At 47.5% G+C, this 26,441-nt stretch overlaps 10 protein-coding genes across 10 annotated transcripts; 4 read left to right on the top strand and 6 right to left on the bottom strand.

Moving 5' to 3' along the window:
* Window positions 1-948: 948 nt before the first annotated feature.
* On the top strand, window positions 949-1,163 carry DFJ58DRAFT_799857 (uncharacterized protein; the record flags this gene model as incomplete). The annotated part of the gene is made up of 1 exon (XM_041390787.1): window positions 949-1,163. A coding segment is annotated over one exon (215 nt), but the record flags the coding sequence as incomplete, so codon positions are not given.
* A 1,462-nt stretch (window positions 1,164-2,625) lies between these two features.
* On the bottom strand, window positions 2,626-4,060 carry DFJ58DRAFT_686696 (uncharacterized protein). Its single transcript, XM_041383312.1, has 3 exons — window positions 3,615-4,060; window positions 3,359-3,561; window positions 2,626-3,302 (listed from the first exon to the last, which is right to left on the bottom strand). Exons 1-3 carry the CDS (start codon window positions 3,999-4,001, stop codon window positions 2,906-2,908), a joined length of 987 nt encoding a protein of 328 aa, XP_041241303.1. The 5' UTR covers window positions 4,002-4,060; the 3' UTR covers window positions 2,626-2,905.
* Window positions 4,061-5,048: 988 nt separating this feature from the next.
* DFJ58DRAFT_799850 (MFS general substrate transporter) lies at window positions 5,049-7,458 on the bottom strand (the record flags this gene model as incomplete). The annotated part of the gene is made up of 12 exons (XM_041390786.1): window positions 7,400-7,458; window positions 6,701-7,341; window positions 6,632-6,651; window positions 6,467-6,574; window positions 6,319-6,408; window positions 6,107-6,193; window positions 5,923-6,057; window positions 5,785-5,873; window positions 5,525-5,735; window positions 5,322-5,438; window positions 5,127-5,246; window positions 5,049-5,071 (listed from the first exon to the last, which is right to left on the bottom strand). Coding segments are annotated over exons 2-12 (1,288 nt in total), but the record flags the coding sequence as incomplete, so codon positions are not given.
* Window positions 7,390-9,270, top strand: DFJ58DRAFT_747313 (uncharacterized protein; the record flags this gene model as incomplete). The annotated part of the gene is made up of 12 exons (XM_041387519.1): window positions 7,390-7,462; window positions 7,520-7,556; window positions 7,609-7,627; window positions 7,680-7,694; window positions 7,751-7,789; window positions 7,858-7,886; window positions 7,945-8,048; window positions 8,217-8,276; window positions 8,333-8,467; window positions 8,526-8,757; window positions 8,815-8,869; window positions 8,926-9,270. The coding sequence occupies 12 exons, from the start codon at window positions 7,390-7,392 to the stop codon at window positions 9,127-9,129; spliced, it is 1,002 nt and encodes a 333-aa protein (XP_041241301.1). The 3' UTR covers window positions 9,130-9,270.
* Window positions 9,271-9,518: 248 nt separating this feature from the next.
* On the bottom strand, window positions 9,519-11,852 carry DFJ58DRAFT_893251 (major facilitator superfamily domain-containing protein; the record flags this gene model as incomplete). Its single annotated transcript, XM_041394797.1, has 11 exons — window positions 9,519-9,612; window positions 9,855-10,025; window positions 10,080-10,220; window positions 10,274-10,390; window positions 10,444-10,827; window positions 10,875-11,009; window positions 11,064-11,150; window positions 11,205-11,372; window positions 11,428-11,535; window positions 11,592-11,611; window positions 11,661-11,852. 11 exons carry the CDS (start codon window positions 11,850-11,852, stop codon window positions 9,519-9,521), a joined length of 1,617 nt encoding a protein of 538 aa, XP_041241300.1.
* A 610-nt stretch (window positions 11,853-12,462) lies between these two features.
* DFJ58DRAFT_501768 (major facilitator superfamily domain-containing protein) lies at window positions 12,463-14,532 on the bottom strand. The gene is made up of 11 exons (XM_041380711.1): window positions 14,310-14,532; window positions 14,241-14,260; window positions 14,081-14,188; window positions 13,937-14,022; window positions 13,858-13,870; window positions 13,717-13,803; window positions 13,528-13,662; window positions 13,095-13,478; window positions 12,927-13,043; window positions 12,733-12,873; window positions 12,463-12,677 (listed from the first exon to the last, which is right to left on the bottom strand). Exons 1-10 carry the CDS (start codon window positions 14,499-14,501, stop codon window positions 12,825-12,827), a joined length of 1,191 nt encoding a protein of 396 aa, XP_041241299.1. The 5' UTR covers window positions 14,502-14,532; the 3' UTR covers window positions 12,463-12,677; window positions 12,733-12,824.
* Window positions 14,533-14,964: 432 nt separating this feature from the next.
* DFJ58DRAFT_799817 (MFS general substrate transporter) lies at window positions 14,965-17,135 on the bottom strand. The gene is made up of 11 exons (XM_041390784.1): window positions 16,896-17,135; window positions 16,809-16,828; window positions 16,643-16,750; window positions 16,503-16,588; window positions 16,428-16,440; window positions 16,286-16,372; window positions 16,097-16,231; window positions 15,657-16,040; window positions 15,490-15,606; window positions 15,296-15,436; window positions 14,965-15,235 (listed from the first exon to the last, which is right to left on the bottom strand). The coding sequence occupies exons 1-11, from the start codon at window positions 17,085-17,087 to the stop codon at window positions 15,052-15,054; spliced, it is 1,467 nt and encodes a 488-aa protein (XP_041241298.1). The 5' UTR covers window positions 17,088-17,135; the 3' UTR covers window positions 14,965-15,051.
* Window positions 17,136-17,486: 351 nt separating this feature from the next.
* On the top strand, window positions 17,487-18,823 carry DFJ58DRAFT_799810 (uncharacterized protein). The gene is made up of 5 exons (XM_041390783.1): window positions 17,487-18,078; window positions 18,132-18,257; window positions 18,309-18,436; window positions 18,485-18,634; window positions 18,687-18,823. Exons 1-5 carry the CDS (start codon window positions 17,599-17,601, stop codon window positions 18,718-18,720), a joined length of 918 nt encoding a protein of 305 aa, XP_041241297.1. The 5' UTR covers window positions 17,487-17,598; the 3' UTR covers window positions 18,721-18,823.
* Window positions 18,824-19,178: 355 nt separating this feature from the next.
* On the bottom strand, window positions 19,179-22,244 carry DFJ58DRAFT_799800 (uncharacterized protein). The gene is made up of 12 exons (XM_041390782.1): window positions 21,936-22,244; window positions 21,661-21,886; window positions 21,371-21,534; window positions 21,123-21,319; window positions 20,905-21,055; window positions 20,722-20,853; window positions 20,561-20,657; window positions 20,248-20,504; window positions 19,952-20,196; window positions 19,837-19,894; window positions 19,626-19,760; window positions 19,179-19,570 (listed from the first exon to the last, which is right to left on the bottom strand). Exons 1-12 carry the CDS (start codon window positions 22,113-22,115, stop codon window positions 19,352-19,354), a joined length of 2,061 nt encoding a protein of 686 aa, XP_041241296.1. The 5' UTR covers window positions 22,116-22,244; the 3' UTR covers window positions 19,179-19,351.
* An 81-nt stretch (window positions 22,245-22,325) lies between these two features.
* Window positions 22,326-24,900, top strand: DFJ58DRAFT_907064 (rab-GTPase-TBC domain-containing protein). Its single transcript, XM_041395039.1, has 5 exons — window positions 22,326-22,673; window positions 22,718-23,013; window positions 23,079-23,220; window positions 23,315-24,439; window positions 24,493-24,900. The coding sequence occupies exons 1-4, from the start codon at window positions 22,365-22,367 to the stop codon at window positions 24,425-24,427; spliced, it is 1,860 nt and encodes a 619-aa protein (XP_041241295.1). The 5' UTR covers window positions 22,326-22,364; the 3' UTR covers window positions 24,428-24,439; window positions 24,493-24,900.
* The last annotated feature ends 1,541 nt before the right edge of the window (window positions 24,901-26,441 follow it).

Genomic DNA, 26,441 nt, shown 5'->3' with positions numbered 1-26,441 from the left:
GCGGTAAAAAACCCACCCGACGACTATCAAAGAGAAAAAAACCAGCGGTACCAGCCAACACGACGCCACCGGTTCAATTGTATGTGCCCTTCTATCCGCATCACTCATCTACGTAATATTGATATGCTTTCTGCGCACCCGCTCAGTATCAGACCCAACGACCCCAACCCCTACCCTAGCCCGAACGATCCCAACCCCTACCCCAGCCCGAACGATCCAAACCCCTACCCCAGTCCCAAGTCACCCCAGCCCGAACGATCCCAATCCCTACCGCCACCCCAGTCCATACCCCAGCCCCAAGTACCCCAGCCCGAACGACCCCAACCCCTACCCCAGTCCCCACCTCAGTCCTAAGTACCCCAGTCCATACCCAAGCCCCAACGACCCCAGCCCCAACGACCCCCAGTCCCTACCTCAGTCCTAAGTACCCCCAGTCCATACCCAAGCCCCTACCTCAGCCTCAAGTACCCCAGTCCATACCCCAGTCCCTACCTCAGCCCCAAGTACCCCAGCCCGAACGAGCCCAACCCCTACCCCAACGGCTATCCCAGCCCCAAGAGCCCCATCCCCTACCCCAGCCCGTTGGACGACCCCAACGGCTACCCCAGCCCCAAGAGCCTCATCCCCTACCCCAGCCCCGGCCCCAAGAGCCCCTACCACAGCCCCATGCCCAGCCCCAACGGTCTCGACCCCATCCTTCAAGCTGGATCAGGCATGCGATACGATATTCGCAAGCCCCCGCAGGTAGGGATCGCGCCATCTACATGGCAACAAATCAGCTACGTTCCAGCATTAGGGATGCCCACGTTCAAGATTCTCATCATCTCGAAGGCATTCCCTTGGTCAATCGTCATCTCTGCACCTACTGGGTCTGTAATCACATGCGGCAGGATTCTCGAGGAATTACATAAACAGCTACAAAGGCACATCGAAGGCGCGGAGTGGGCAATGGTGGCTGTTGATAGGACACGGAAGGAAGCAGTCGAGAAAGCTGCAAGGTCAAGGCAAGAGAAGGACAAGATCAATCGACTGAAGAGAATTGATTGGCTGGGGGATAAGACAATGTTTGAGGGGCTGGAGAGGGACAAGGAATTTGAGAAAAAGAGACATTTACCCGGAAGTGTGAGTGTCGCGGAGACATGGGTAGTGAGATTTGGGAAATGCATCGATGATAACATGTATCATCGATATCATCATGGAGTTTTATGATACTTTTTCTTATTTTTCTTGTTGATCATGATGATTACCTTGTTTACCGACTCAACAGACGGAGTATAATGAGAAAAGAACAACATGCAAGAAATATCGAACATATCTCAGCATCGTGAACAGAGCCGCCGAGGGTACTGACGAATGCAACAGGATGCGTCGGGGACTGGCGCGGCTGAGCGCCGTTACGATTCTAATATAACAGTCCCCGACTCTGGGATCCGGGTCCAACTTGCAAGGCACCTGTATGTAAATGTGCGCGTGAATGTGTTTCCTTTTCCTGCCACTCGACTTTGAAATTTGATCCACGAGGCCTAGCCTTACAACGGAACGACTCGATTTACTGATGACTTTTCAAGTTGTCCAGGTCCTCCTTTTCCTGTCCTTCACCCTCGTCTCTCTATCGACCCGATATCGCTACCTGATTCCCGTTCTGTTGGTCTGCTCTGCGGTGAGTTTTTCTGCTGTGATTGTCACATTTGAGTCAAATGTGGACAAAGTCGCGGCTGTGTGGGAACACTGGCAATGAGTTTGACTCATTGTTTCCACACAGCCGCGACTTTGTCGTGGGCGAGATTAGTAGATGTCGCCGTTTGTGTGCAAGAGCCCTGTACACGCGCGCGCGCGTCCCCGACGTTGCTGATTGTCCACCCCATGATGTCAAACATGAAATACCCTCATACCCTCATTGTCACGATTCGTTGTACTGCCCTATCCATCATTCAGTTATCTTTGCCACTTCGGCCAGTTTCTTTCGCTGGTTACAGATCACGCTCGCAGACCACGCCCAGCGTTGTTCCACGTGCTGGCCTCCTGTGGATGCCATCTCAGTCCAATTTGCCACATCTCATATAGTGGTTCAAGCGGGACATCGTGCTGTTCCATTTTCCCTTGCCAATTTTGAGAGTTCAATATACACTCACTCACTGTGCGGTGTTCCAGCGCTTTGCGCTTCGTTCGCGGGACACGGTTTCGGACATGGAGACATAGTTTTCTCACCCCATTACGTGTCATGGGGCTAACCTGAGATCCTGAGGGTATTGCCGGCTCCTGTTCTGCGAACTGCTGCTCAGATCGTTGGCTGTGAATGATCTGATGCCCGCATCAAAGCTACTTCTTGCGTGCAGTTTCTCATGTGTCACGTTACTCATATTCGGACTGAACTTCGCGCTATAGCTGATGAGGACCTGCGTGGTCGCGCTGCTGCAGTTCTTCCATCATTATCTTTGCAAGTAAGACTAAAAGACGCAGGCAGAAACATCAGGCTGGCCGTTGTGATTCTATAACAGTCTATAACTCGTTTAATTTTTTCAAGATTTGACATACTTAGTCTAGGTTTGCCATCGGAGGGTTTTCCTGTCAGATGTGCAACGTCAGATAACTAATTTCTTGCACTTTCCAGAACATGGATCGGTTCTGCGCAGGCGTGGCTAATTCTGGTTCTAGCAAGCCTAGAAAGCTCACTCGTGTTGCTAGTACAAATTATCTGTGATTGCCTGATCGAAAAAAGGAGTATGAAAGCTTCGAATACAACTACAAAGTGAACAGAAAAATACAACAATGAATGCATGTGAACCATAGTGCATGGAGGAACGAAATCTCTACTCTATTCAACTTTCTATGAGCCATGGCGACAACGAGAAAACGTGATAATGATAAGGGGAAGGGAAAGTTCATAACAGTTTTGAATCCGCGTTTACTGAGGAGACGCTGACTCGGGGGAAACATTGTTCCCATTCGGGGCCTCAACGGTGTTTTCGGCCTCTTCTGCCTTCGACCCAAGGACACTAATGATCTCGCCTATCCGTTGTGTGAGCTTTTCAAGCAACGGAGATACACGCTCTTTGACCTCTCTGCCTACGCGATTGAGCTTCTCGGGGACAGGGAGAGAAGGATCGGTAATGATAACGCGCAAGTCTACGACGGCTTTAGAGACGTCAGGATATGTATCCTGTAGGGTCTGAGGGAGCTGAGTGGTCGAGTGATGTATTTTCTGCATCTCGGAGAGCAGGTTTGCAGCAGCAGTTTGAGCGTTATTAATCCCGTTGGAAGCAAGAGTAGAGATAGAGTTCGCAGTGTCGGTCGCACGTTGACTGAAGGAAGATTGGTCAGAATTAGTGCGTATATGCGCTAAAAAGAGATCACTCACACCAGGACATTTTGCAGCTGCACCTGCTTGAGGTGCTCTGATGAATAGACGTAGAAATTGTCCTTGAGGTGCTTGGAAAGGTTGATCGCGCGCTGATACTGGTATTGAGAGTCGGAAGATGGGGACGAGAGCTGCGAAGCATCCGATTCATTGGACATATTTCCAGTGATTCTCTCGAAGTAGTCAACGACCGGTGCAAATTTCTGAACACGAGTCTCAATCGTGTAACAGGGGTTATAGGTCACGTGGATCCCACCTTGTCAATGCCTTCTGCAACGTCAACTGCAGGGGATTTGACGTTCCCAAACGTCCTTCCCGCAGTTTCACGCACGTAGCTTGCCACTTCCTCGGGCTTTGCCTGGAACGGATAAGGATACCTCGACTCAACTGCATCGAGACCCTTGTTGGCGATACCGTCTGCGCGGTCGATGAGTGGGGCAAGACGAATCTGAATAGGTTGCGAATAGTTATAAGCGGTGCTGGTTATTACTTGAGCGGCGTGGTACGGAGAGCGGGTGAGCATGTTTTTCTCAAGGACAGCATTTATCTGTTCAAGTGAAGACGCAATTAAAGGAATAGAAACGACACGATTTAAAACCGTAATTTTAGGGAGTTGGGACTGGGGCTGCGCGACTGATGCCATTATAAAGGTAAGTGTGAGGGTACGTAGGCGTGCAAGAAGGGAATGGAAAAGGAATGGAGGCGCAAGGGGTTCATATACAAATATGAATTGACATGTGATTATACTCATATCGCGTCTGTCACGCTTATCATATCTGTCACACCTCTTTAAGTACTACTATGACTTCCCCTGGGATTCCCCACCAATCAAGCCTTGTTATGCGGCATCTGTGAGAAACAGGCCATAATCTGCTACTTCGATCGATGCGTTGTCAATCCATCTATTGCATACGATGATACCCTCGACGTCAGGCGAATTCTCTGATTCTTCTTCACCGCTCTAGTGACGCCTTCTTGACATATTGTGGTAGCCTGCAGTATACGTGGAATGCTATCGCTCATGGCGGCCGATCCCTCGTGGTTGGTTGTACAAGCGAGGGGCTGGAGCCTGTAGAACCACCCCGCATAAGAACTATCGCATGATGAGAATGATGACATGACAAGACGCGAATAGCACGCGATCTTCGATTCAAACCTTCAGGTTAGACTAGCCTAGAGCCCAAGGCCTGGCCAACCCCTGTTTCACCTCAATACCCACTCCTGCAGGGTTTATTTGTAAGGGAGTGGTGAACTCTGCCAAGTTTTCACCAGTCTGCAGTCTTGGTCAATCATTGATCGGATGGCTTGCCCAGCTCACTCGCCAAAATAGTTGAAATTAATGAACCGATGACTAGTACGGATACTTTCTATCAGCAGGATCAACAATCAAACCACCAACCTGCCCATGGCCATCTCGAAATTTCTGTTGAGTGTCATATGGCGTCGGTCACAGACCAGCACAAACGATACAGATGGGATCAATATTGATGATGGCGACCTATACAGTTACTGCTACACTCTACGATAAACTACAATAGGTACCTATAACCTTTGGGAAGGTGCAGCTCACGCTCTTCCGCTTCGGCAGCTTCATTCAATCGCTCAAGATGCCGTCTAAAGATCCAACACAGTATTATAGCTATGCTAGCCAGCGCGACGCAGATGCGAAACGAGTTGTTATATGTCGGACCCCAGCTCGATACCCAGATGTATCTGGTGTTGTATGTCATCAACAGTGACATAAAGAAGATACGAGAAAGGAACTGACGGCGATAGGACACTTCCCAACATTCCAGTGGAGGTGATGAACGCAATCGCAACTGCTCGCTTGGAGCTGGAATGAGCGAATGTGTTACTGATCCACGTCAACAAGATGACATTTCGAGACCTGCGACTGAGCCATGAGAAACCTGATTGGATGATAAGAGACGCCAGGAAGAGCGGTATATGAAATCTTACTGACAATGACAGGTAGCGAACGGTGATATTCATCGTAGACATAGCTAGAATACATCCCGTAATTAACATCGACAACGCAAAGGCCGTGTGCCCGAAGCGTTCACGCGTCGCATCAGAATGACTTGAAAATTGTAAGCACTTCCACTGAGATGTGTCAGAATAAGGCCTACTGTGCTACAATAATTGCGGGTAATCGTGCTCACAAACCACGGTGGTGCACATAGCAGAAGACTAATGGTAGGCGAGTACCCCATTGTGGCCACCAATGTCGGGAAGAACATATTAAAGGACAAAGATGTAGCACAGCAACACAATGCCGTACCAACCAACCACATTCTCCAATCTGTGATTATCGACAGGAGATCGGAAAAGCCGCCGGATGCACTAGGTCCAGCGGGGCCGTGGCCTCTCAAATCCTCTTCCATCCGCTTTCGAGCAAGAGTAAAGCTCCGCAGATGTGAGCCAACGCGCAGGGCCCGAAGGAAAATCAGGAAGTATGAACATCCCGCAAATGCCGACGAAAACTGTCAAATAGCCCTCTACGAAAAACAGCCACCTGATAGCAGTCAAAATCCATAAAATCCATTGAAATATATCGTACCAACCTCCAGGCTGCATAGCCGAGAACGCCCTCCATGGTCGCCAAAATTCCGGAGGCAAACAGAGAACCAAAAACATTGCTAATACAGACTGCTGCAGTGAAAAACGCAGTCCTGTACCCAAGCTCTTCTCGCTTATACCTGCATCCATTTAGTAAGCCGGTTTGTTGTATGAACTCAGGGGAAGTACCATCTTGAAAGCAGATAGAAAACACCAGGATAAAATGTAGCCTCTAAAAATCCTACCAGAAAACGCAAGGCAAGTGCTTGATAGTAACTGCAAAGATGTGTATCAGTGTTTCAATCGTGCACAGTTGTACAATACACCAACTTCGTGGATATCCCTGCGAGTTACCGTTCACTGTAAATTCGCCACAACAAACATAAGTAAGATAAGAAAACACACCAATGAGAGTGGTCAGGAGACCCCATAGCGATATACAGCTCGATAGATACAGCGATGGTTTCGCTATGCGAGTGAGAATCATATTTCTGCCACCATAGTTCAATGGTCAAAGGGGGTTATAAATCGAAAGCTCAGATTGCTCACGAAGGTATTTGTGTGAACAAATAACCGACGTATAAACTGCTGATCAACGTATTGAACTGTGTACCTTTCATGCCGAGGTCTTCCTCGAAACCACGAAGCCTTGCAGCGCTGTGGGAAAAAAACGGATATTAGTTAGAAACAGATATTTCTTGCAGAAAGTCTTACGCAGCGTTATGTCGATCCATCTTGAGTTCCTCAGAGGCGGAGATGGACGGGACAACTGATGTTACGCACCTGATTCAAGATGTAGATAAGAACAAGATACGCTGTTCTGAAATCTAGCTTTCGCAGAACATTTCTCTCCAACACAATCCTAGAGATGGACTCTGGGTCGTCATTGGTATTCAAGGAGGCACCGTAGGCAGTGGGCGTAGAGTTACCGAACAGCAACCTACTCTCGCTCGGAGATGACATGAATGCTCGGACTCGGACCTTGTAGATATGAAAAAACAATAGTAAGCCACCTACTGCCAGCCTCAATTGGGAGCTCGACCTGGTTATATATAGCCACCACTGTGGCATGCTCTGAGTTGACAGAGCATCCTCGGTGACTACCCTACAAGCCTGAGGGATGTCCGCATCATGATCATCGATGTGGCTGAGTTTCACATTCAAGCTCCATACACAAAGGAAAAGTCATATAAAGTCATATATTACGTACGAGTCCGACGTAAAGGCTCCACGATCAACGTACACTAGTACTCTAAAGGACTCGTCGGTTCTTTGATGGCCGCTGGTATCCCCGGATGAACATTGTTTTTCCACTGGAATTCAGGCTGTAACACTTCGATCAATCAAATATCATCCCTCGAATCTCACTTACGCGACTTAAACGTTGGATTGTGGTATATCAAGCACGAATGCGATCGTTATAGGTCCACCAAGTTCCCCCGCTCGCTCACTCCCATCTTCTAATAGTGCATATGACTCTAGTCTCGAATGATCCTAGTTGGTGGCCACTCATCAATGCGAGTATTATTGGCAGCTATTTTGCAGGTTCGTGGAGAGTCAGCCACATGATGACAGTGACTGACGTTCGCTGCTATTTCACAGTTGCCGCCTCTGTCGGGGTGATGTACGATTGTGGTGAGTAGGTAAGATTAGGTATGAAAAGACCGCTGACATCGTTGTGGTCTTCTCAGCGCTTACGTTTGGCAAGAGGTAGGTCGATCCGTTATTGGGGCAGCCTAGCTTGCTTAGAATTGTGTTATAGATTGAACTGATCTGGGTAAGCGGGCTCCCACATCAAGAGAACGACGTGAAAATACAACTTGTTCACGGCAGAGGCAACACTGGTCCTCGATGACCTTTCTCTATCTCGGTGTATGTACCTTGTGTTTCAATATTTACGCTTAACAAGTCTAAGTTCTGCTGACTACAAAATATCTTAGGTGCGCTATGTTGGAATAGGATATGCTGTGTACGTTTGAATATTTAAGCCATTGATGTTGCGCTCATTACCCATCTTTCACAATCAGAATCTACATGCTGGGTATGTATCCTGGCATAGACTCTGACTTCTTTCTTGTGACGGGCGGCATACAGTCACTGTTCCAACAGTTTCGATGTACAGATGCAGTGAGTGTTCCGCACCGATGCCTTCCATTTCCGTCCAAACAACTCAACTACCATGCAGGGGTGAGTGAGATCAAACAACTTGTTGGTTCAAAATAACAACTCCCACAGCTGTGAGTTTGTCTCGAGCCTGTGATTCTCTGAAGCTGATAACTAATGTCGCTGGATTTTTCAGGCCTTATCATAAACGACGCAATGGATTGGACGGGTGACGTTGTGGATGTAATACTGGGCAGTGAGTCATACACCTCCGTGATATTGACAGTTAACTTGACTGAAACATCATACAAGTCATCATGATCGCTCGGTTGTATGCCATGTATCAGCAATCCAGAAAGGTGCTGATATTTCTCGTTGTCAGCTTTCTGGCCATCAGAATCGCCAATGTAGTGATGAGCGCAATATTGACGATGCATATTTCAGGGGGTAAGCTTTAGTTATGTATGAAATGTACAAGTGCATCAGGCTCATTGACAAATAACAGAGGAATTCGTTCTCTCCGGCACCTATCAGTGCTTGATTGGCTATGCGGGAGACGTCCTACTTCTGAATTCCATGACTTGGATACTTAGCACTGTATGGGAGGTCCTTGCACTGTGTCTCGCGGTCTGGATTGCTGTAAAGCACTTCCGTGAACTGCGACGATCCTCAACAGGAGGTATTATCGGGGACTGTTTCACGGTGTTGTTGCAAACTCACGTTATTTACTTTGCAAGGTGAGCTCATGATGTGAATGTGGTTCTCTTGTTCGGCTGAATTTTTGCACGTGCTAGTTTTTTGGCTATCTCTTGCTTCCAGATCGGGTTTTTCTCTCCAACGCTCTTAGCGGTATGCCGACCGTGTCATCGACCTCTACATGCAACTAAGATTCATCATTTCTATAGGACCCATATTCCCTGGACACTCAGATTTATTATGGTCTCGCTCAGATATTCCAGGTCGTGCAGATGTTTGTGTTGGGACCACGCCTGATCCTCGGTGTTCGAGATTATTATGCTGAGCTCGTGGCCAACTCTGATACGGCAACCGCTATGACTTCAATTGCTTTTCAGGAGCACGTCCAAGTGTCAACCAACAGTAGTGTGTAGCGCAGGAGATGCTTGACATGATTGATTTACGATGGGGGAGTAGTACGCAGGGAGCCGGAGAATTTGTTTTTATTTATTCCAGGTTTTGTCGTGGTACTGATTTATGCAAGTCGCAAAGTAGGTCATAGAAGAACTTTTGGCAAACTATGAGTAGAAATTTCACCCTGACGCTGAGGCTCACTAGCAAGCACTCGATCTTAGTAATGCTGTCAAGCTCGTACTGGCTGGCGGAAGTCTGTTCGCTCCTCATGTTATCACTGATAGATGACTGTTTCTAGGACCTCATATGAAATGTACTTAACCACTCTCGTAGCGCCTATGCACCCTTTCACCCCGTTCATCCTACCCGCTCCGTATCAAGTTCCTCTAGCAGGACTTTGGCTCGTTGATCAGGCTACTTCATTGAGCCCAAGCGGATCTGGTGCTGCAGTGCCATCGACCATAACGAGGGCGAATGGCGAGAAACGTGCGGGCGCAGACTGTCTAACTCGGAGTTAATTTTCAAGTGTCGTTAGAACATAATGGATGCCTTAGGGTGTACAATAAACAAACTAGTTAGAAGAATGATTTGCCCAAAATCTTGAAGTCTAAGAACGCGAACACTAACCACTAGTTAGTGAGGTTCTGCTCTGGTAGACCAGCACAGACGATACAGATGAGATCAATATTAATGATTACGACCTTTACAGTCACTACTAGACTCTACGATAAGCTACAACATGTACCTATAACCTTTAGGAAGGCGCAGTTCACGCTCTTCCGCTTCGGCAACTCCATTCAATCGCTCAAGATGCCATCTAAAGATCCAACAAAGTATTATAGCTATGCTAGCCAGCGCGACGCAGATGTGGAACGAGTTGTTATATGTCGGACCCCAGCTCGATACCCAGATGTACCTGCGTTGTATGTCATCAATAGTGACATAAGGAAGATACGAGAAAGGAACTGACGGCGATAGGACACTTCCCAACATTCCAGCGGTGTTGATGAACGCGATTGCAACTGCTCGCTTGGAGCTGGAACGAGCGAATGTGTTGCTGGTCCACGTTAATAAGACAGCATTTGAGACCTGCGACTGAGCCATGAGAAACCTGATTGAATGATAAGAGACGCCAAGAAGAGCGGTATACGAAATCTTACTGACAATGAGAGGTAGCGAACAGTGATATCCATCGTAGACATAGCCAGAATATATCCCGTAATTAACATCGACAACGCAAAGACCATGTGCCCGAAGCGTTCACGCGTCGCATCGGAATGACTTGAAAATTGTAAGTACTTTCTCACTTAGGCGTTTGTCAAAATAAGGCCTACCGTGCAACAACAATTGTGGTGATTGTACTCACAATCCATGGTGGTGCACATAGCAAAAGACTAATGGTAGACGAGTACCCCATTGTGGCCACCAATGTCGGGAAGAACATACTGAAGGACAGAGATGTAGTACAGCAACACGATGCCGTACCAACCAACCACGCTCTCCAATCTGTCATCAGTGAAAGGACATCGGAAAAGCCGCCGAATGACGTAGGCTCAGCGGCACCATGACATTCTGAATCCTCCTCCATTCGCTTTCGAGCAAGAGTATGCTCTGCAGGAGTGAGCCAACGCGCAGAGCCCGAAGGAAAGTCAGGAAGTATGAACATCCCACAGACGCCGACCAAAACTGTTAAATAGCCCTCTATTAAAAACAGCCACCTGATAGCAGTCAAAATCCATAACACATTGAAATATATCGTACCAACCTCCAGGCAGCATAGCCGAGAAACCCTTCCATGGTCGCCAGAATTCCAGAGGCAAACAAAGAACCAAAAACATTGCTAGCTCCAATTCCTGCGGTGAAGAATGCGGTCCTGTACCCAAGCTCTTCTCGTTTATACCTGCACCTCATTTAGCAAGCCAGTCTGTCATGTGAAGTGAACTGCAGGAGGTACCATCTTGAAAGTAAATATATAACACCAGGATAGAAGGTGGCCTCTAAGAATCCTACCAGAAAACGTAAGGAAAGTGCCTGGTAGTAGCTGCAAAGGTGTATATCAGTGCTTCAATCGCGCACAGTCGCACAATACACCAACTTCGTGGATATTCCTTCAACATGAGTTGCCGTCCATTTTAAATTCGCCACAACACACATAGTAATACAACAAAACACACCAATGAGAGTGGTCAGGAGACCCCATAGCGATATACAGCTCGATAGATACAGCGATGGTTTCGCTATGCGAGTGAGAATCATATTTCTGCTACAATAGCTCAACGGTCAGAGGGGATAATAAATTGAAAGCTCAAATTGCTCACGAAGGTATTTGCGTGAACAAATAGCCGACGTATAGACTGCTGATCAATGTATTGAACTGTGTACCTTTCATGCCGAGGTCTTCCTCGAAACCACAAAGCCTTGCAGCGCTGCGGGTGAAAATGGATATTAGCTAGAAACAGATATTCCTTGCAGAACGTCTTACGCAGCATTATTTCGATCCATCTTAAGTTCCTCAGAGGCAGAGACGGACAGGAAAACTGATGTTACCCACCTGATTCAAGATGTAGATAAGAACAAGATACATTGTTCTAAAGTCTAGCTTTCGCAGAATATTTCTCTCCAACACATTCCTAGAGATGGACTCTGGGTTGTCATTGGGATTCAAGGAAGCACCGTAGGCAAAGGGCGTAGAGTCGCCGAACTCTGAAGGTAACAGCAACCTATTCTCGCTGGGAGAGGACATGAATGCTCGGAGACTCGTCACTCGGACGAAGTGAAAAAACAACAAGCCAATACACAACAGCCTAGTGCTTGCTGCTAGCCTCAATTGGGAGCTCGGTCTCGTCATATCGTTATAACCATCACTGTGGCATGATCAAAGATAAGCATGACCGAGAACACCGTCACGCCTGATGAGAACTCAGCATACCTAGTTGCTCAATATTGGTCATTGCTAACGTACTGATGCATAGCCTAACTTGTACAGGCAGACGCCGTGCTGTGGCGTGCCGCATGGCCAGCGGTCGAGGTGCGCGTCATAATTAATAAGTCGATTTAGAAGCGGAAGGTCTGCAAAGAATGTGTACGGTACTACTAGCCCTGTTACCATTCCAAGGTTGATCGGGGTGGGAAGCACAAATACCTGAGCGCATCAATTAATACATCAGCGGCAAAGACCCCAACCACCGCTCGGTTCCTTGAAGTTCGCCGCCCTCGCGCATACCTATCCTGCGCTGTTACGCCACGTTTGCACTGCTCCCTTACACGGCATAGAGGAATTTTGCCCGGGGGGGTTTTCCTGATGTACTCTGGTAGACCAGCACAGACGATACAGATGAGATCAATATCAATACCTTTATGGTCACCAGTACACTCCACGACAAGCTACAATAGGTACCTATAACCTTTAGGAAGGCGCAGCTCACGCTCTTCCGCTTCGGCAGTTTTATTCAACCGCTCAAGATGCTGTCTAAAGATCCAACACAGTATTATAGCTATGCTGGCTAACGCAACGCAGATGCGGAACGAGCTGTTATATGTCGGGCCCCAGCTTGATACCCAGATGTACCTGGTGTTGTATGTCACCAATAGTGACATGGAGAAGATATGAGAAAGGAACTGACGGCGATAGGACACTTCCCAACATTCCAATGGAGTGAATGAGCCCAATTGCAATTGCTTGCTTGGAGCTGGAACGAGCGAATGTGTTACTGATCTACGTTAACAAGACACCATTTGAGACCTGCGACTGAGCCAGGACAAACCTGGTTAAATGATAAGAGAGGTCAGAAAGAGCAGTATGCGAAATATTACTGACAATGAGAGGTAGCGAACGGTGATATTCATCGTAGACATAGCTAGAATATATCCCGTAATTGACATCGACAACGCAAAGGCCGTGTGCCCGAAGCGTTCACGCGTCGCATCAGAATGACTTGAAAATTGTAAGCACTTCCACTGAGGTGTATGTCAGAATAAGGCCTACCGTGCAACAATAATTGCGGTAATTGTGCTCACAACCCACGGTGGTGCACATAGCAGAAGACTAATGGTAGGCGAGTACCCCATTGTGGCCACCAATGTTGGAAAGAACATATTAAAGGACAGAGATGTATTACAGCAACACAATGCCGTACCAACCAACCACACTCTCCGATCTTTCACCAATGAAAGGACATCAGAAAAGCGGCCGGATGACGTAGGCTCAGCGGCACCATGACCTTCTGAATCTTCCTCCATTCGCTTCCGAGCAAGAGCATGCTCTGCAGGAGTGAGCCAACGCGCAGAGCCCGAAGGAAAGTCAGGAAGTATGAACATCCCACAGACGCCGACAAAAACTGTTAAATAGCCCTCTATTAAAAACAGCCACCTGATAGCAGTCAAAATCCATAAAATACACTAAAATATATCGTACCAACCTCCAGGCAGCATAGCCGAGAACGCCCTCCATGGTCGCCAGAATTCCGGAGGCAAACAAAGAACCAAAAACATTGCTAACTCCAATTCCTGCTGTGAAGAACGCGGCCCTGTACCCAAGTTCTTCTCGTTTATACCTGCACCTCATTTAGCAGGCCAGTCTGTCATGTGAAGTGAACCGCAGAAAATACCATCTTGAAAGCAAATAGACAGTACCGGGATAGAAGGTAGCCTCTAGGAATCCTATCAGAAAGCGTAGGAAAAGTGCTTGGTAGTAGCTGCAAAGGTGTTTATCAGTATTTCAATCGCACACAGTTGCACAATACACCAACTTCGTGGATATTCCTACAACATGAGTTGCCGTCCATTTTAAATTCGCCACAACACACACAATAATACAACAAAACACACCAATGAAAGTGGTCAGGAGACCCCATAGTGACACACAGCTTGACAGATACAGCGATGGTTTCGCTATGTGAGTGAGAATAAGATTTCTGCCACCATAGTTCAACGGTCAGAGGGGATTATGAATTAAAAGCTCAAATTACTCACGAAGGTGTTTGCGTGAACAAATAACCTATGTATAGACTGCTGATCAACGTATTGAACTGTTTGCCTCTCATGCCGAGGTCTTCCTCGAAACCACGAAGCCTTGCAGCGCTGCGTGAGAAAAGGGATATTAGCTAGAAACATTCCTTGCAGAACGTCTTACGCAGCATTATGTCGATCCATCTTGAGTTCCTCAGAGGTGGAGACGGACGGGACAACTGATGTCACGCACCTGATTCAAAATGTAGATAAGAACAAGATACGCTGTTCTGAAATCTAGCTTTCGCAGAATATTTCTCTCCAACACATTCCTGGAGATGGACTCTGGGTTGTCATTGGTGTTCAAGGAAGCACCGTAGGCAGAGAGCGTAGCGTCGCCGAACTCTGAAAGTAACAGTAACCTATTCTCACTGGGAGAGGACATGAATGCTCAGAGACTTAGACGAGGTGAAAAGATAACAAGCCACTACATAATAGCCTCAATTGGGAGCTCAGCCTCATTATGTCCTAATTGCTCAATATTGATCCTTGCTAACGCGCTGACGATAGACTTGTACAGGCGGGGTGCCGCATGGCCAGTGGTCCATGGAGGTCAGCGTCGTAATTAATAAGTCGAGTCGGAAGCGGAAGGCCTGCAAACTTTGAGTGTGTACCAGTACCCTGTTGGTAACATGAAAGATAGAGAGCTGATTAGTTCGGAATCATGTAACAGGTCACATGCACACATCACTCACCGCCAAAATAAAGAATATTCCCACGGGTGTCCGTCTATAAACTTTAAAAGGTCTGTCTAGGGCAGACTACTTATATTGGTCTGGGTTTTTGGCATTACTTAGTGGATGTATACACCGCGCAGCGTGGGCCCTCAAGCTGGACACTGAAGGCGCGAATTGGAACTGGGACCGATCAGTTGATTGCTCTCGGCCTCGTAAACGCTAGTAACTCTACTCAACCGCATTTCACGTCGTTCAACGCTACAGCAGGTATCTATAACCTTTAGTAAGATTCAGCTCGCGCTCTTCCTCACCAGCAGCTTCATTCAATCGCTTAAGATGCCGCCTAAACACCCAGCACAATGAGATGCATGAGCTGGCTAGCATAATGCAAATTAAGTATGACTTTGTATATGTCGGGCCCCAGCTGGATGGCCAGATGTACCTGGTGTTGTATGATATGTCATTAATGGTGACATACGAGAGATAATAGAAAGGGACTGACGGGGCTAAAGTGTTCCCTGATGTTCCAATGCAGTTCAAGAACCCGATCGCAATTGCTCGCTTAGAACTGGAACGAGCGAATGTGTTACTGATCCACGTTAGCAAGATAACATTTGAGACCTGTGCTTGAGCCATGAAAAAACTGTTTGAATAATAAGAGACGGCGAGATGAGTGATACAGGAAATATGACTGACAGTGAGATGTAGCGAACGGTGATATTCATCGTGGACATAGCCAGAACATATCCAGTGATTAGCATCAACAACGCAAAGACCATGTGCCCAAAGCGTTCACGCGTCGCGTCAGAGTGACTTGAAAAACATGAGTCTTCACCGGTAAGTTGAAATTTTAGTAGGCCTACCGTGCGACAGCAACTGCGATAATTGTGCTCATGATCCATGGCGGTGTGCACAGCAGGAGACTGATGGTAGGCGAATACCCCATTGTGGCCGCCAAGGTCGGAAAGAACATATTAAAGGACAGAGATGCATTACAGCAAGATAATGCCGTACCAACCAACCACGCTCTCCAATCTGTCATCAATGCAAGTACATCGGAAAAGCCGCCGGATGACGCAGGCTCAGCGGTACCATGACCTTCTAATTCCTCCTCCATTCGCTTTCGAGCAAGAGCATGCTCTGCAGGAGTGAGCCAACGCGCAGGGCCGGAAGGAAAGTCAGGAAGTATGAACATCCCACAGATGCCGACCAAGACTGTTAAATAGCCCTCTATGAAAAACAGCCACCTGAAAGCAGTTAAAATCCGTGCCAAACATTGGCTGGGAAAAGATGTGTTTCACACCTCCAGGCCGCATAACCGAGACACCCCTCCATGGTTGCCAGAATTCCGGAGGCCAGCAGTGAACCAAAAGCATTGCTAATTCCAATTCCTGCGGTGAAGAACGCAGTCCTGTACCCAAGCTCTTCTCGCTTATACCTGCAGCTCGTTTAGCAAGCTAGTCTGTCGTGTGAAGTGATCTGCGGGAAGTACCATCTTGAAAGCAGATAGACAGCGCCAGGATAGAAGGTGGCCTCTAAGAATCCTACCAGAAAGCGTGAAGAAAGTGCTTGGTAGTAGCTGTAAAAATGTATATCAGCGTTTCAATCGTGCACCATTATTACAATACACCAACTTCGTGGATATCCCTGTGAGTTGCCGTTCATTTTAAATTCGCCATAACAAACATAAGTAAGACAATAAAACGCACCAATGAGAGTGGTCAGGAGACCCCATAGCGACATACAGCTTGATAGATACAGCGATGGTTTTGCTATGCGACTAAGAATCAAGTTTCTGTCACCATGGTTTAACTTTCAGAGGGAAGTATTAAAAGCTCGAATTGCTTACGATGGTGTTTGCATGAACACATAGCCGATGTATAGACTGCTGATCAACGTATTGAACTGCGTACCCTTCATGCCGAGGTCTTCCTCGAAACCACGAAGCCTTGCGGCGCTGCGGGTGAAAATGGATATTAGCCAGAAACATAGGTATTCCTTTCAGAACATCTTACGCAGCGTTATTTCGATCCATCTGATAGTTGTAGGAATTAATACAGAGACGGAGAACGGACGAGACAAGTTACTGATGCCTTACGCACCTGGTTTAAGATGTAGATAAGAACAAGATACGCTGTTCTGAAATCTAGCTTTCGTAGAAGATTTCGTTCTACAACCTTCCTGGAAATGGACTCCGGGTCATCATTGCTGTTCAAGGATGCGCTGTAGGCAGACTGTGTAGATTCGCCGACCTCTAAATGCAGCAGCGGGCTGTTTTCACTGGGAGAGGACATGGATATTCAGAGGTTTGCAGCCTCGTGCAGCGATGACACAAGTAGCGTTATTTCTCATTTGCCTCTAGCTCTGAAAGTTTCATTTTTAGCTGGCATTGCCCTAAGATAAGCCTGAGTAAGCCAGGTGTGTACACACGCCCGGTGAGAACGCATGTCGTAGTTTCTGATTAATATTGGCCATTGCTGACGATAGACTTGGTAAGGTGGGATGTTCGATTGGAGGTAGTATTGAAAAGCGCGTCGTACTACCATCGCTGGCCGTATTATTAATATTAATATTGTGTTTGTAATATTCGGTTATCAGTAGAACTTCGACTTATCAACTATGTACGTAATCGACCCCGAGAGTGGATTTGTCCCGTTCTCCGTGAGATCTAAATTTGGTGCCTCCACTGCCAGCTCCGCTCGTCCTCATGAGCCACAATTTGAATTTCACGACAACCGTTCTACGCGCAAGAGATGGGTCATCTGATCCTGTATCCACGACAAGTGCTGATAAGTGACGCCTAACATGCTGAAGCCAATCGCCAGCTGCACCAGCCTAGCAATCTTGCGGCTCACACAGATATCATCTATCCACAAGAATGGAGTCAGGTTGGCCTCTTTACACTCTACGCCCGCAATCCAAAGAGAGGGCTTGGGAGATTTGGCATTAACAGACCGGGTTGCGATTGTCACCGGAGGTAACCGTGGTCTTGGACTCGAGGCCGCGTTGGCGTTTTCTGCGGCTGGTTCGCGTGCAGTGTATTGTTTAGATCTCCCGGAGAAGCCAGGTGAAGATTGGAACGTCGCTCACCAGAGCTTAGCAAAACTTGGGGGTGCAGGAAGACTTGAATATGTGACTACTGACGTTCGCGATCAGAAAAGGCTGCTCAAAACGGTAGAAGAAATTGCAACAAAGGAGGGGAGGATGGATATTTGCGTCGCAGCAGCGGGCATTGTTGGAGCCATGCGGCCTTGCTTGGAGTATACAGATGAAGAGCTCGAAGAGGTGTGTCGACATTCTGTAGTTGACCACAAGAACATAGCCTAACTCTGTGAGAGGTTTATGCTGTAAACATCAAAGGAGTGTTCTTTAGTGCTCAGGCTGCTGCAAAGCAAATGTCTCGGTTCCAGATACCGGGAAGCATCATCCTCCTGGCCTCCATCGCTGGTAGTGTTGCTCTAAAGGTAACAATAGTTCAGCTCTTCTCGCTTACATACCCTTGACTACACTCGCAGCACACGTCAGTACTTCCATATAATACTAGCAAGGCTGCAGTGATACAGATGGCCCGCGTCATGGCATGTGAACTTGCACAAAAGAACATCAGGGTGAATTCGCTGTCACCAGGTTTTATTGAGACACCGTACGATCTATTTTATGTTTCAAAATGCTCTGACGTATAAGTTTGCAGCATGATGACAGCGGCATTTTCTGCAAAACCGGAATTCCGAGCTATATGGTCAGAGCAAAGCTTCATGAATAGACTTGGCAAGCCTCACGAACTGCGTGGAATTATGACATGGCTGGCATCCGACGCATCGAGCTTTTGCACGGGAAGCAAGTGCGTAGAATATTTGGTTCGAGATGTGAACCTTGACGTGACTATTTTCTAGCATCGTTGTCGACGGTGGATATACCGCATGGTAGAGCCGATTTGAGTCCTGAATTGATTCTACTCGTGTATTTGTACACCGACAGAGTTTGCGCAGAGTCGTATAAACTATGAAAGCACTGTCAAGTACTGTTATTCTACCTTATCTTCTAGGTTTCTCCACATTGATTTACATAAGTGTGGAGTTGATCTACGTTGACTTGAACCTTGAGGTTGAGCTTGAACGTTTGAACCTCTAGACTCGTACACTTGTAGTCTAACCAACTCTCGTCTCCCCTTTGCAACACCCATGCTAGCTTTTCTGATTTCCCGACACAAGTGTGTTTTGTAGACCTTGTTATTATATAACTGTGCAGCCGTTGGTCATGACACCGAGTGCGCATTAATCCTGCCATCAGGAAATACTTGGATACTATTGTATCGTGTATTATATACGCCTTCAACGGACAAGAGTTTAAGGGAAGCAGCACTTTGATCAAGGTTTGAACTACTCCGAATGGTTACACTGACTCCAAATCTTGGACATCGACGTCCGATGCTTCCATTAAAATTCTTTACTGTGTATATAATAGCTTGCAGGTGGTAAGTGAGCTCAAAATATCCTATGTCATAAACAGTAAGTCAGAAACCGAAGAGGCAGAAGAAAAGCGAAGACGAATATCAGCGTTATCTAACGTCTACCTCTTCTCCACTGCTAACAGGAGGATGTACGTCAGCAACTTCGCTCTGTTGCTGGTCCTGCAGATGTAGCGCGATTTTTTCTGCAAGGCCATCTTTCTCATTAAAGCTCTCGGGTTCTCCATCTCTATCTCCATCCTCATCATCATCCGCCTCTTCTATGATGGCACCTTGTTCTCGGAACACGAGGTAGGAGCCCTCAAATACCTGCGAAAGTACGATCAGGACTGAGCGAGGCTTTGTAGGGGGTGAAAACTCTGACCTTGGAGTTTTGTGCAGCACAGATTGCCTTGATTATCTGACCCTCATGCTTGGCGTGGAGTGTACGTCGGAATGTGTGAGTCAGGAAAGGAGAAAGTGAACTGAGTGGCCAGTCTGGCGGTACGAGGGGAATGACCTGTAAATGTTATGAGACATCGTAACGACCAGGTAGTGCACATTGAGTTCGTGTATGTAAGAAGGAATGCACTCACATCAACAGCGTCTAAACTCGCGGCCTGTGAGCTCAGTAGTCTTGCTGGTTTGCTGGGGCTCCCTGCGAAACAATCATATGTGCCAAGACTAGGACTCGTGGGGTTATAAACGTACCCGTCTTCCATGTAAACTTCCAAAAGCATTCTCACCAACTCTCCCTTCCCCTCTGAACTCTTCTCCCTCTCCAAAATTCCAGGACCACCCTTAGCTGCGAACAGCGCGCCCCATTCACCCATTCCGCAAGCTTCGACAGCTTTTGAAGGAACGACAATGCCCCCCGTCCGAGCGTATGTCTCTGCCGAGACGGGATCTCGTAGCGTGAGGGCCAGTGCGCGGAGGGCCATCCTGTGCATGCCCATCTGGAAAGTAACTTAGAAGACACGAAACATTGCGCATTAAAAAATACTGACTTTGCCGTCAAGTAACGCCACTTCCAAGCCAAGGACTTTGCCGAAGCCGCTAGCAACAATTTGTGACTTGACCATTTCAGCGTTATATCCCGATAAAGCCTGCAGAGCAAACAGGGCTTTGAGCCGTACGTGTTTCGATGGAGAGTTGGGTGTTGTCGATACAAAATAGGTAAGGAAGGATGATTGTGGACGTTGAAGCTGCGTGGATGGAGGGGAGAGCGCATGTTTTTGTGAAGATTGCGAGGTGTAAGAAGCAACTATTATGTATGCACTGGGTTGAAAATTTGTGCAACTAGCGTGAAATTTAACACACATTTGGCGCGCCAGAGCTTCAGAGTGCTTTCGTCTTGCAGGCACTCGAGCAGCTCGTCGACACATGCTTGCACGAGCTGTGCGTGGAGTTCCGCGTCCTTTCAAAAAGATCTACAGTAAGCTTCGATCATGAATGTAGCAACAACGAAATGTGCAACATACATCTCGCCTCCTCACAATGACTAGCCACTCCAAGAATTTCCTTGCTGCACTGGGATGTAATTGTTGCAACTCGGAAAGAACGCTGAGATCCTCCTCTCGGTCTTTTGTGGATCTCTTGGTCGACATGAGAAGCTACACCATAGCGCGATCAGTTGCGCACAGTTACTGCTGTCTCATGCTTACCATAAGCCCTCGCTCCCAATCTCGTGCTGTTAGCCATACTCCCCACTTTCGAAGCATTGCCCTGTCTTTTCCTTGTTTTGATTCTAGCAAGGCAAACATATTACTCAGGGGATCCGACACGGAAGAATCACTATATCGTCCCTCAACCAACCTAAAGTGAGCATCAGCATTATCAATCTCTGCTGAATAATGAAAGGCAGGGTCAAAACAGTACCCACCCCTTCCAAATCTCCATCACTCGTCCTTCGTCACCTCTGGCCCTGAGTAATGTACATAGAGCACCTACTTCTCCAGCTTCGAGGAGTACAGGTTCCACAGCTGAAAGGCTAGCAGAATTCGTGCTTTCAAGGTGAGAGATGAGAGACGTGGTGTCACCCGATCGTGCGAATAATATAGCGAGGGCTGTATCCGTCACCTGGAAATTCCTTTAGAATCATATAACTCAAACATAAAATCGCGTAATAACCTCCTGCTGCTTGTATTCTCCTTGTCCCTTGAAGCCTTGGAGAACAGACTTGATCATCACTATGGCTTCGTCCCGAAGAATCTTGTGGATTTCCTGGGCGGCAGGTGCCTCACGAGTGGAGGGCGGGAGGTAAGGGGAGTAATTCCTGACTAAGTTTGCGGCAACTGTCAGTTCCGCCCAGACGGGGGAGAGGGGTGGGTGAGTCGGGTGCCGGGGTGTCGGAAAGAGGTAGGGGGCATGGTCGAGAAGAGAAGGATGGGAAGGGGAATTTGATAGATTTAAATACTCACTGAGATCATCAACGCTTGCCTCTATGGGCATTCGCTTTGCAATACCGTCGTACATGTCCGCTTCTTCACCATCAGTGAACAATGGCCGTGATAACTCGGGGAAGTAGGATACAAGGATACGGGGATCGAGCGCGCCTGCGAGAAAGTGTGGGGCTGCATCCACGAAACGTGTTTGAGAGAACAGAGTAAACGCAATAATTTGGTGTATGTATTCCAGTGTTTCCACCTTTTGGACTGGTCAATATTCATCTGACAAGTAGATGAAGCAATAGCACCTCGTCAGAATCTAATGCCTGACCAGAAGCGAAGTTATTTGCGAGGTCGGTGGCATCCTCGATTTGGTTGTTTTCGAGCAGTGCTTCAACTTGAGCAATGACAGTTGATTGAACCAGCGAATGAATAGTGTCCTGTCCGTAAACCAAAATGGAAGAACGAGGGAAAGAACTATGGCGCATCCTGACAGACTTGCCAGTGCGTTCAAATACTGACGAGCTTTCAGTTCCTCAGTTTCAAAAAAGTTAATAGTCGAGTGCGGTCGATATCCAAGATGAAGCCGTCCTGGCAAGCTTATGGTTAGAATTATCTGTTGCTACTTAAAGCGTGATATACTATTGCTGTAGCATAACTGATTAGTAAGCACTTTACAGCAGGGCAAACTTCTTGGGGCAAACCAAAGTATCCATCGACCTAGTAAGCTCGCTGCCATGCTTGACGAAGGCACAATGAACTGGGATGCGCTGCGAGCTCAGAGCCTCCGTCCTGGTGGATTCGGAAAGGAAAGAACACGTGTCTGGTGCGCGGACTCGCTGCAACTGTTTACTAGTTTTCGCCGCGAGCTGCTTAACTTATCATATGCTCACAGGCCTGCCCTTCTCGGAGTCCGCGTTCCGTCAGAACCCCCTCCATATGCAGAGGTGTCTCCGGAACCTTCTACAAACGATCCGCCCCATCCCGAGGAGCGTCAAGTACGTTTGGACACCGACCGGAGCTTTGTGATGTATCCCGTAGGCAATGTATCTCATGGCTGCTTTTTTACGAGTATTCGAACATGTTACAGGCAGACGACGACGACGAAAGTCGCCGAACTGTATTGCAGGCTTCTCTCAACAGTTTAATCGTTTCCCTCCTCCGAAAGCGTCGGAAGTTGCACTATTTCCAAGGATACCATGACATTGTCACTGTTATTTTACTAACTCTTCCACCAGAGCTTCAGCTCCCTTGTGTAGAAAAGCTTTCCCTCCATCGAGTGAGGGACTCTATGGGACCCACGTTAGAGCCTGTATTGGGACTTCTCCGGATCACGCGTAATCTTCTGCGTATAATCGACCCTAAGTATGCAATGCTGCTTGAGAGGTACCTTAACGCATTTCGTGCCCTGTCACGTTTTGTTCATTAATGCATTATACATTGCTCCATAGCATTGGACCCCTACCGTTCCATGCCCTATCAAACCTTCTCACCCTCTTTTCACACGAGGTACCCACCCTACCCCTTATTCAGCATGTCTGGGATTTTCTACTCTGCCGGGAACCTTTGGCAGTGGTGTGGCTAGCCGTCGCTGTAAGTGCTCTTTTCCACGGCCACTGTTGTGATACCATTCCATGGCAAATATCGTTGTTCGAGCAATTCCATCATTGACTCATAAATCGTGCAGGTCATTCTCGTTCGAAAACCTGATGTTCTTCAATTAGCAGCAGAAGACGAGGATGGCATGATACACTCAATTTTGAATGCTCTGCCTGCACTCAGCGATGATCCCGAAACAGAAAATGCCGTTCCCTCCGATCAACATACCCGATCAGGATCACTAGATGAGGAAGATACAGTTACCTTCAACACGGAGGAGGCGACGCGGCTCTCAGATACACCCGACGAAAACATAAGCAACGAGCTTTCTATAGGACAACCTCAAATGATCGAACAGAAACCAGTCCCCTGTTTGACAGAGAATGGAGCGTTCACAAATATCACCGGTGATCAAGTCGTACGCGGAGAGAGCAATTTGGCTACTGATGCCGGCCACTCTGCTGAGAATTGGGCCATCCAACCATCGGATGATTCACGCCCCGCGTTATTCTCAGCTCAACCTCAGGAAACCGAGGAATGTCCGGCCATAATTTCTTCAGAGACTCTCATCGATAATACTGCCAAAACCCCACCGTTCCTTTCTAGGCCGACATCCCCTACGTCGTCACGTATATCGCGTTCTAGTTTCCGCACTGCCTCCCGTTCGCCCTCATCACCCCCTCAAAAATTCTGCCGGCCTCCAATCTCACTTCCGTCCCTGCTAACACACGCCGCACAGCTCCTTGAGGCTTATCCTCCCACCCTTCCCGAGCTGCGTGTTAAGGACATACTTGGGCCCAAGAGCGTTATGCACACGTGGAAACCTCCCCAAGATAGTTTCTCCACACAATGCGGCAATGAACTTGATGACGAGGCAGAGAGCTGGGTTGGGAGCCCTGACGTTGTTGTCCCGTTTATGGAAGATGAGGATATTGAAAGCGAAAATGAGCGAAAGACAAAGTCACGCACAGGCCCCGTGACAAGGCACCGGAGACTCGTTCTCCTTCACCGCCTGCGTCTTCGGCTCGGACTGCTTACCCCTACAGAAAAACGAATACTTTTGCTAGGTGCGGTAGCGGCAGTTGGCTTTGCCGTTGCCTTTCGGCAGAACAAGGGCTTTTTAGACACGAGGAAAGGGTGGATAACATGGGCATGGGCATGGGCATTCAGCGGTGGAATTCGGTTTAGAACTGTAGAATGAATCACACCATAAGTAAGTGCCAGTACTACTTCAGAACTACTTCAACACTAATCAGTCTTCCTAAGAATATCTGTGCATCGTATCACATATAATCACTGGACAACTTGGCATTTTTATGGAACACTTACCTAGTCTTCAAATGTCAGGAACCTCGATCACAGGCGTAGCATTCTGATCAACTCGCGCGGGAAGTTTTTATTTTGGATAGATTTTATGATTACGGACAAGTTTTACTGCTGGCGATGCTGCAACAGTTCAGGATTCCATTTCGATTGTGGCGTTGTGACTGTGATCACGAAGTCTCCCTTCCACAAAAACTCGATCGAACATGATTCTGGCATACCGAAGCCGTTCCTTCACACGTTTTCGCAATCACTAACAGTTGGTGCACTGAAAACTGGTGTCTTATCGACAGGAAGTTGAGGTGATATCTAATACCATCAGAACGTTGACAACACATCTTTTAGCTATGCCGGTTACCGAGTATGGATAAATCAACATCGAGTGAATTCGATCTCCTGCACTGCCTGCTCTATAAGGTCCACTGATCCGTGGTACGAGACGATCAGGTCAGTGTTTGTAGCTAAGCTTTGGATTATCATGGATGCAAAACAATCACGCGACTCGGCATGCTCGTATCCTGGGATAATCTCGTTGTCGATGCCGCAGTAACTGTACGTCGACCTGCCGTTGATGGCGGCATGAGATATTGATCTATGCAGTTGAAATCCTAGCGAACAAACAGTCAGGAAGTGTGTTTATAAATTTAAACAGCCGCGGAGAACTCGCGATGCATAATATCAAAATATCTATCTAGCTATCTATCTACATGGATTAGTCATGCTGTGTTGTTGCGTTCTGTCTTCTCTTCACCACTCTTTCGGTCATTGTTGTAGAGCCGACCGAAGGGGATTTTAGAGGTGAAGAGGAGACAGAACGCAACAATACCATGACGTGGTAGACGCAATAACACCCGATACCGGCGGTATCTCGTGCTTAATACATGTAGACAGATTATTGCCACTGCGTGGCTAGCGCTCATCATTTGAGATTCATCGATATCTTCTATATACGGAAATATGTAGTTAGGCCATCGTTCATCTTGTCCTTCGAAAACAGGATATGCGAGCAGTTGAAGTATGAAACACTCGCATGGTTGTAAACTCAAAGCGCATGCGAGGCCGGGTGGCTCGGGATTATGTTTAGTCCCCCTTGAAGGTGTGTGACAGATGTGAGAAGCAATAGCCTGAGCTTTCAGTAAGTAAGTGCTCGGCGCCGAACTCAGACTCATCCGAAGGACCGAAGAGTCCCAGTCCGAAAGCTAAACGTCACAAGGTTTGCATTGTTTTGTTTTAAGTCAAACTTTGACATAGCATTAGCGCTTGAAATGTTACAAGGTTGGAAGGGGGTCCCTTTTGAGCAGACATGTTGTGCATGAGTAAGAAAACCCTCGTCATCTGTTCCCGAGTGGCTTCCTGTGGTGTTCGCCCTGAAGTAGGAGAGGCCTTACATACTAGTATCAAAAAGACGAGCTTACTGCGGAGAAAGAATCCAAATGCCAAGGGGGGTTTTCAATCACCCCCGTGTTGGCTCATTCTACAGTGAGCTCAACTAGCAGTGGAAGACAATTGGTAACCTGCTGGAGTCCCGCCGTTCAAAAATGCTCAAAGTGGCGCCAGTGAGGAATTCACTATTGACATCTTCAAATTTAGCTAGATCTGCATTGCCCATCCATAATACAATTGGAGAAAGATTTTGCAAGCAAGTGTCGCTTTATAGCATCAAATTAGTCGGTGTACAGTCGCTGGATAAAGGCTTACCTCAGGATCATCGGTCCCGCACGTGCTCAATTGATATCTTTAAGTCCTGTACAGACCCCGGAGCACGCGGAGTAGTAAGTACATGCAGCTGGAGTCGAGTTACGGATTTAGCTGAAAGTTCCAAAGTAAAATAGTAGGTACACTGGTTTCGAGTAATTTGCAATTGTAAATATCGATCGGACTTTGAAATGAAG

Source organism: Suillus subalutaceus (assembly GCF_016647625.1).
Source record: "Suillus subalutaceus strain FC151 chromosome Unknown DFJ58scaffold_92, whole genome shotgun sequence".
Lineage (NCBI taxonomy): Eukaryota > Fungi > Basidiomycota > Agaricomycetes > Boletales > Suillaceae > Suillus > Suillus subalutaceus.
The sequence above is the reverse complement of the archived record's forward strand: the minus strand, read 5'-3'. Positions and strand labels throughout refer to the sequence as shown.

Coding starts and splice junctions, on each gene's coding strand:
- DFJ58DRAFT_686696 (XM_041383312.1), bottom strand. CDS start 4,001: ATGGCATCAGTCGCGCAGCCCCAGTCCCAACTCCCTAAAATTACGGTT. Junction 3,562..3,614: donor TTGCAGAAGGCATTGACAAG/GTGGGATCCACG, acceptor ACTCGTGTTCAG/AAATTTGCACCGGTCGTTGA. Junction 3,303..3,358: donor CAGCTGCAAAATGTCCTGGT/GTGAGTGATCTC, acceptor ATCTTCCTTCAG/TCAACGTGCGACCGACACTG.
- DFJ58DRAFT_501768 (XM_041380711.1), bottom strand. CDS start 14,501: ATGTCCTCTCCCAGTGAGAATAGGTTACTGTTACTTTCAGAGTTCGGC. Junction 14,261..14,309: donor TTATCTACATTTTGAATCAG/GTGCGTGACATC, acceptor GAGGAACTCAAG/ATGGATCGACATAATGCTGC. Junction 12,874..12,926: donor ACCGTTCGCTACCTCTCATT/GTCAGTAATATT, acceptor TCATTTAACCAG/GTTTGTCCTGGCTCAGTCGC.
- DFJ58DRAFT_799817 (XM_041390784.1), bottom strand. CDS start 17,087: ATGTCCTCTCCCAGTGAAAACAGCCCGCTGCTGCATTTAGAGGTCGGC. Junction 16,589..16,642: donor GTGTTCATGCAAACACCATC/GTAAGCAATTCG, acceptor CCATGGTGACAG/AAACTTGATTCTTAGTCGCA. Junction 15,236..15,295: donor TCAGGGAACACTTTAGCCCC/GTCAGTCCCTTT, acceptor ATACAACACCAG/GTACATCTGGCCATCCAGCT.
- DFJ58DRAFT_799810 (XM_041390783.1), top strand. CDS start 17,599: ATGCTGAAGCCAATCGCCAGCTGCACCAGCCTAGCAATCTTGCGGCTC. Junction 18,437..18,484: donor CCAGGTTTTATTGAGACACC/GTACGATCTATT, acceptor ATAAGTTTGCAG/CATGATGACAGCGGCATTTT. Junction 18,635..18,686: donor AGCTTTTGCACGGGAAGCAA/GTGCGTAGAATA, acceptor ACTATTTTCTAG/CATCGTTGTCGACGGTGGAT.
- DFJ58DRAFT_799800 (XM_041390782.1), bottom strand. CDS start 22,115: ATGCGCCATAGTTCTTTCCCTCGTTCTTCCATTTTGGTTTACGGACAG. Junction 21,056..21,122: donor GTGATGGAGATTTGGAAGGG/GTGGGTACTGTT, acceptor TGCTCACTTTAG/GTTGGTTGAGGGACGATATA. Junction 20,658..20,721: donor TCATTGTGAGGAGGCGAGAT/GTATGTTGCACA, acceptor TCTTTTTGAAAG/GACGCGGAACTCCACGCACA.
- DFJ58DRAFT_907064 (XM_041395039.1), top strand. CDS start 22,365: ATGCTTGACGAAGGCACAATGAACTGGGATGCGCTGCGAGCTCAGAGC. Junction 22,674..22,717: donor TGATGTATCCCGTAGGCAAT/GTATCTCATGGC, acceptor AACATGTTACAG/GCAGACGACGACGACGAAAG. Junction 23,221..23,314: donor TGGTGTGGCTAGCCGTCGCT/GTAAGTGCTCTT, acceptor TAAATCGTGCAG/GTCATTCTCGTTCGAAAACC.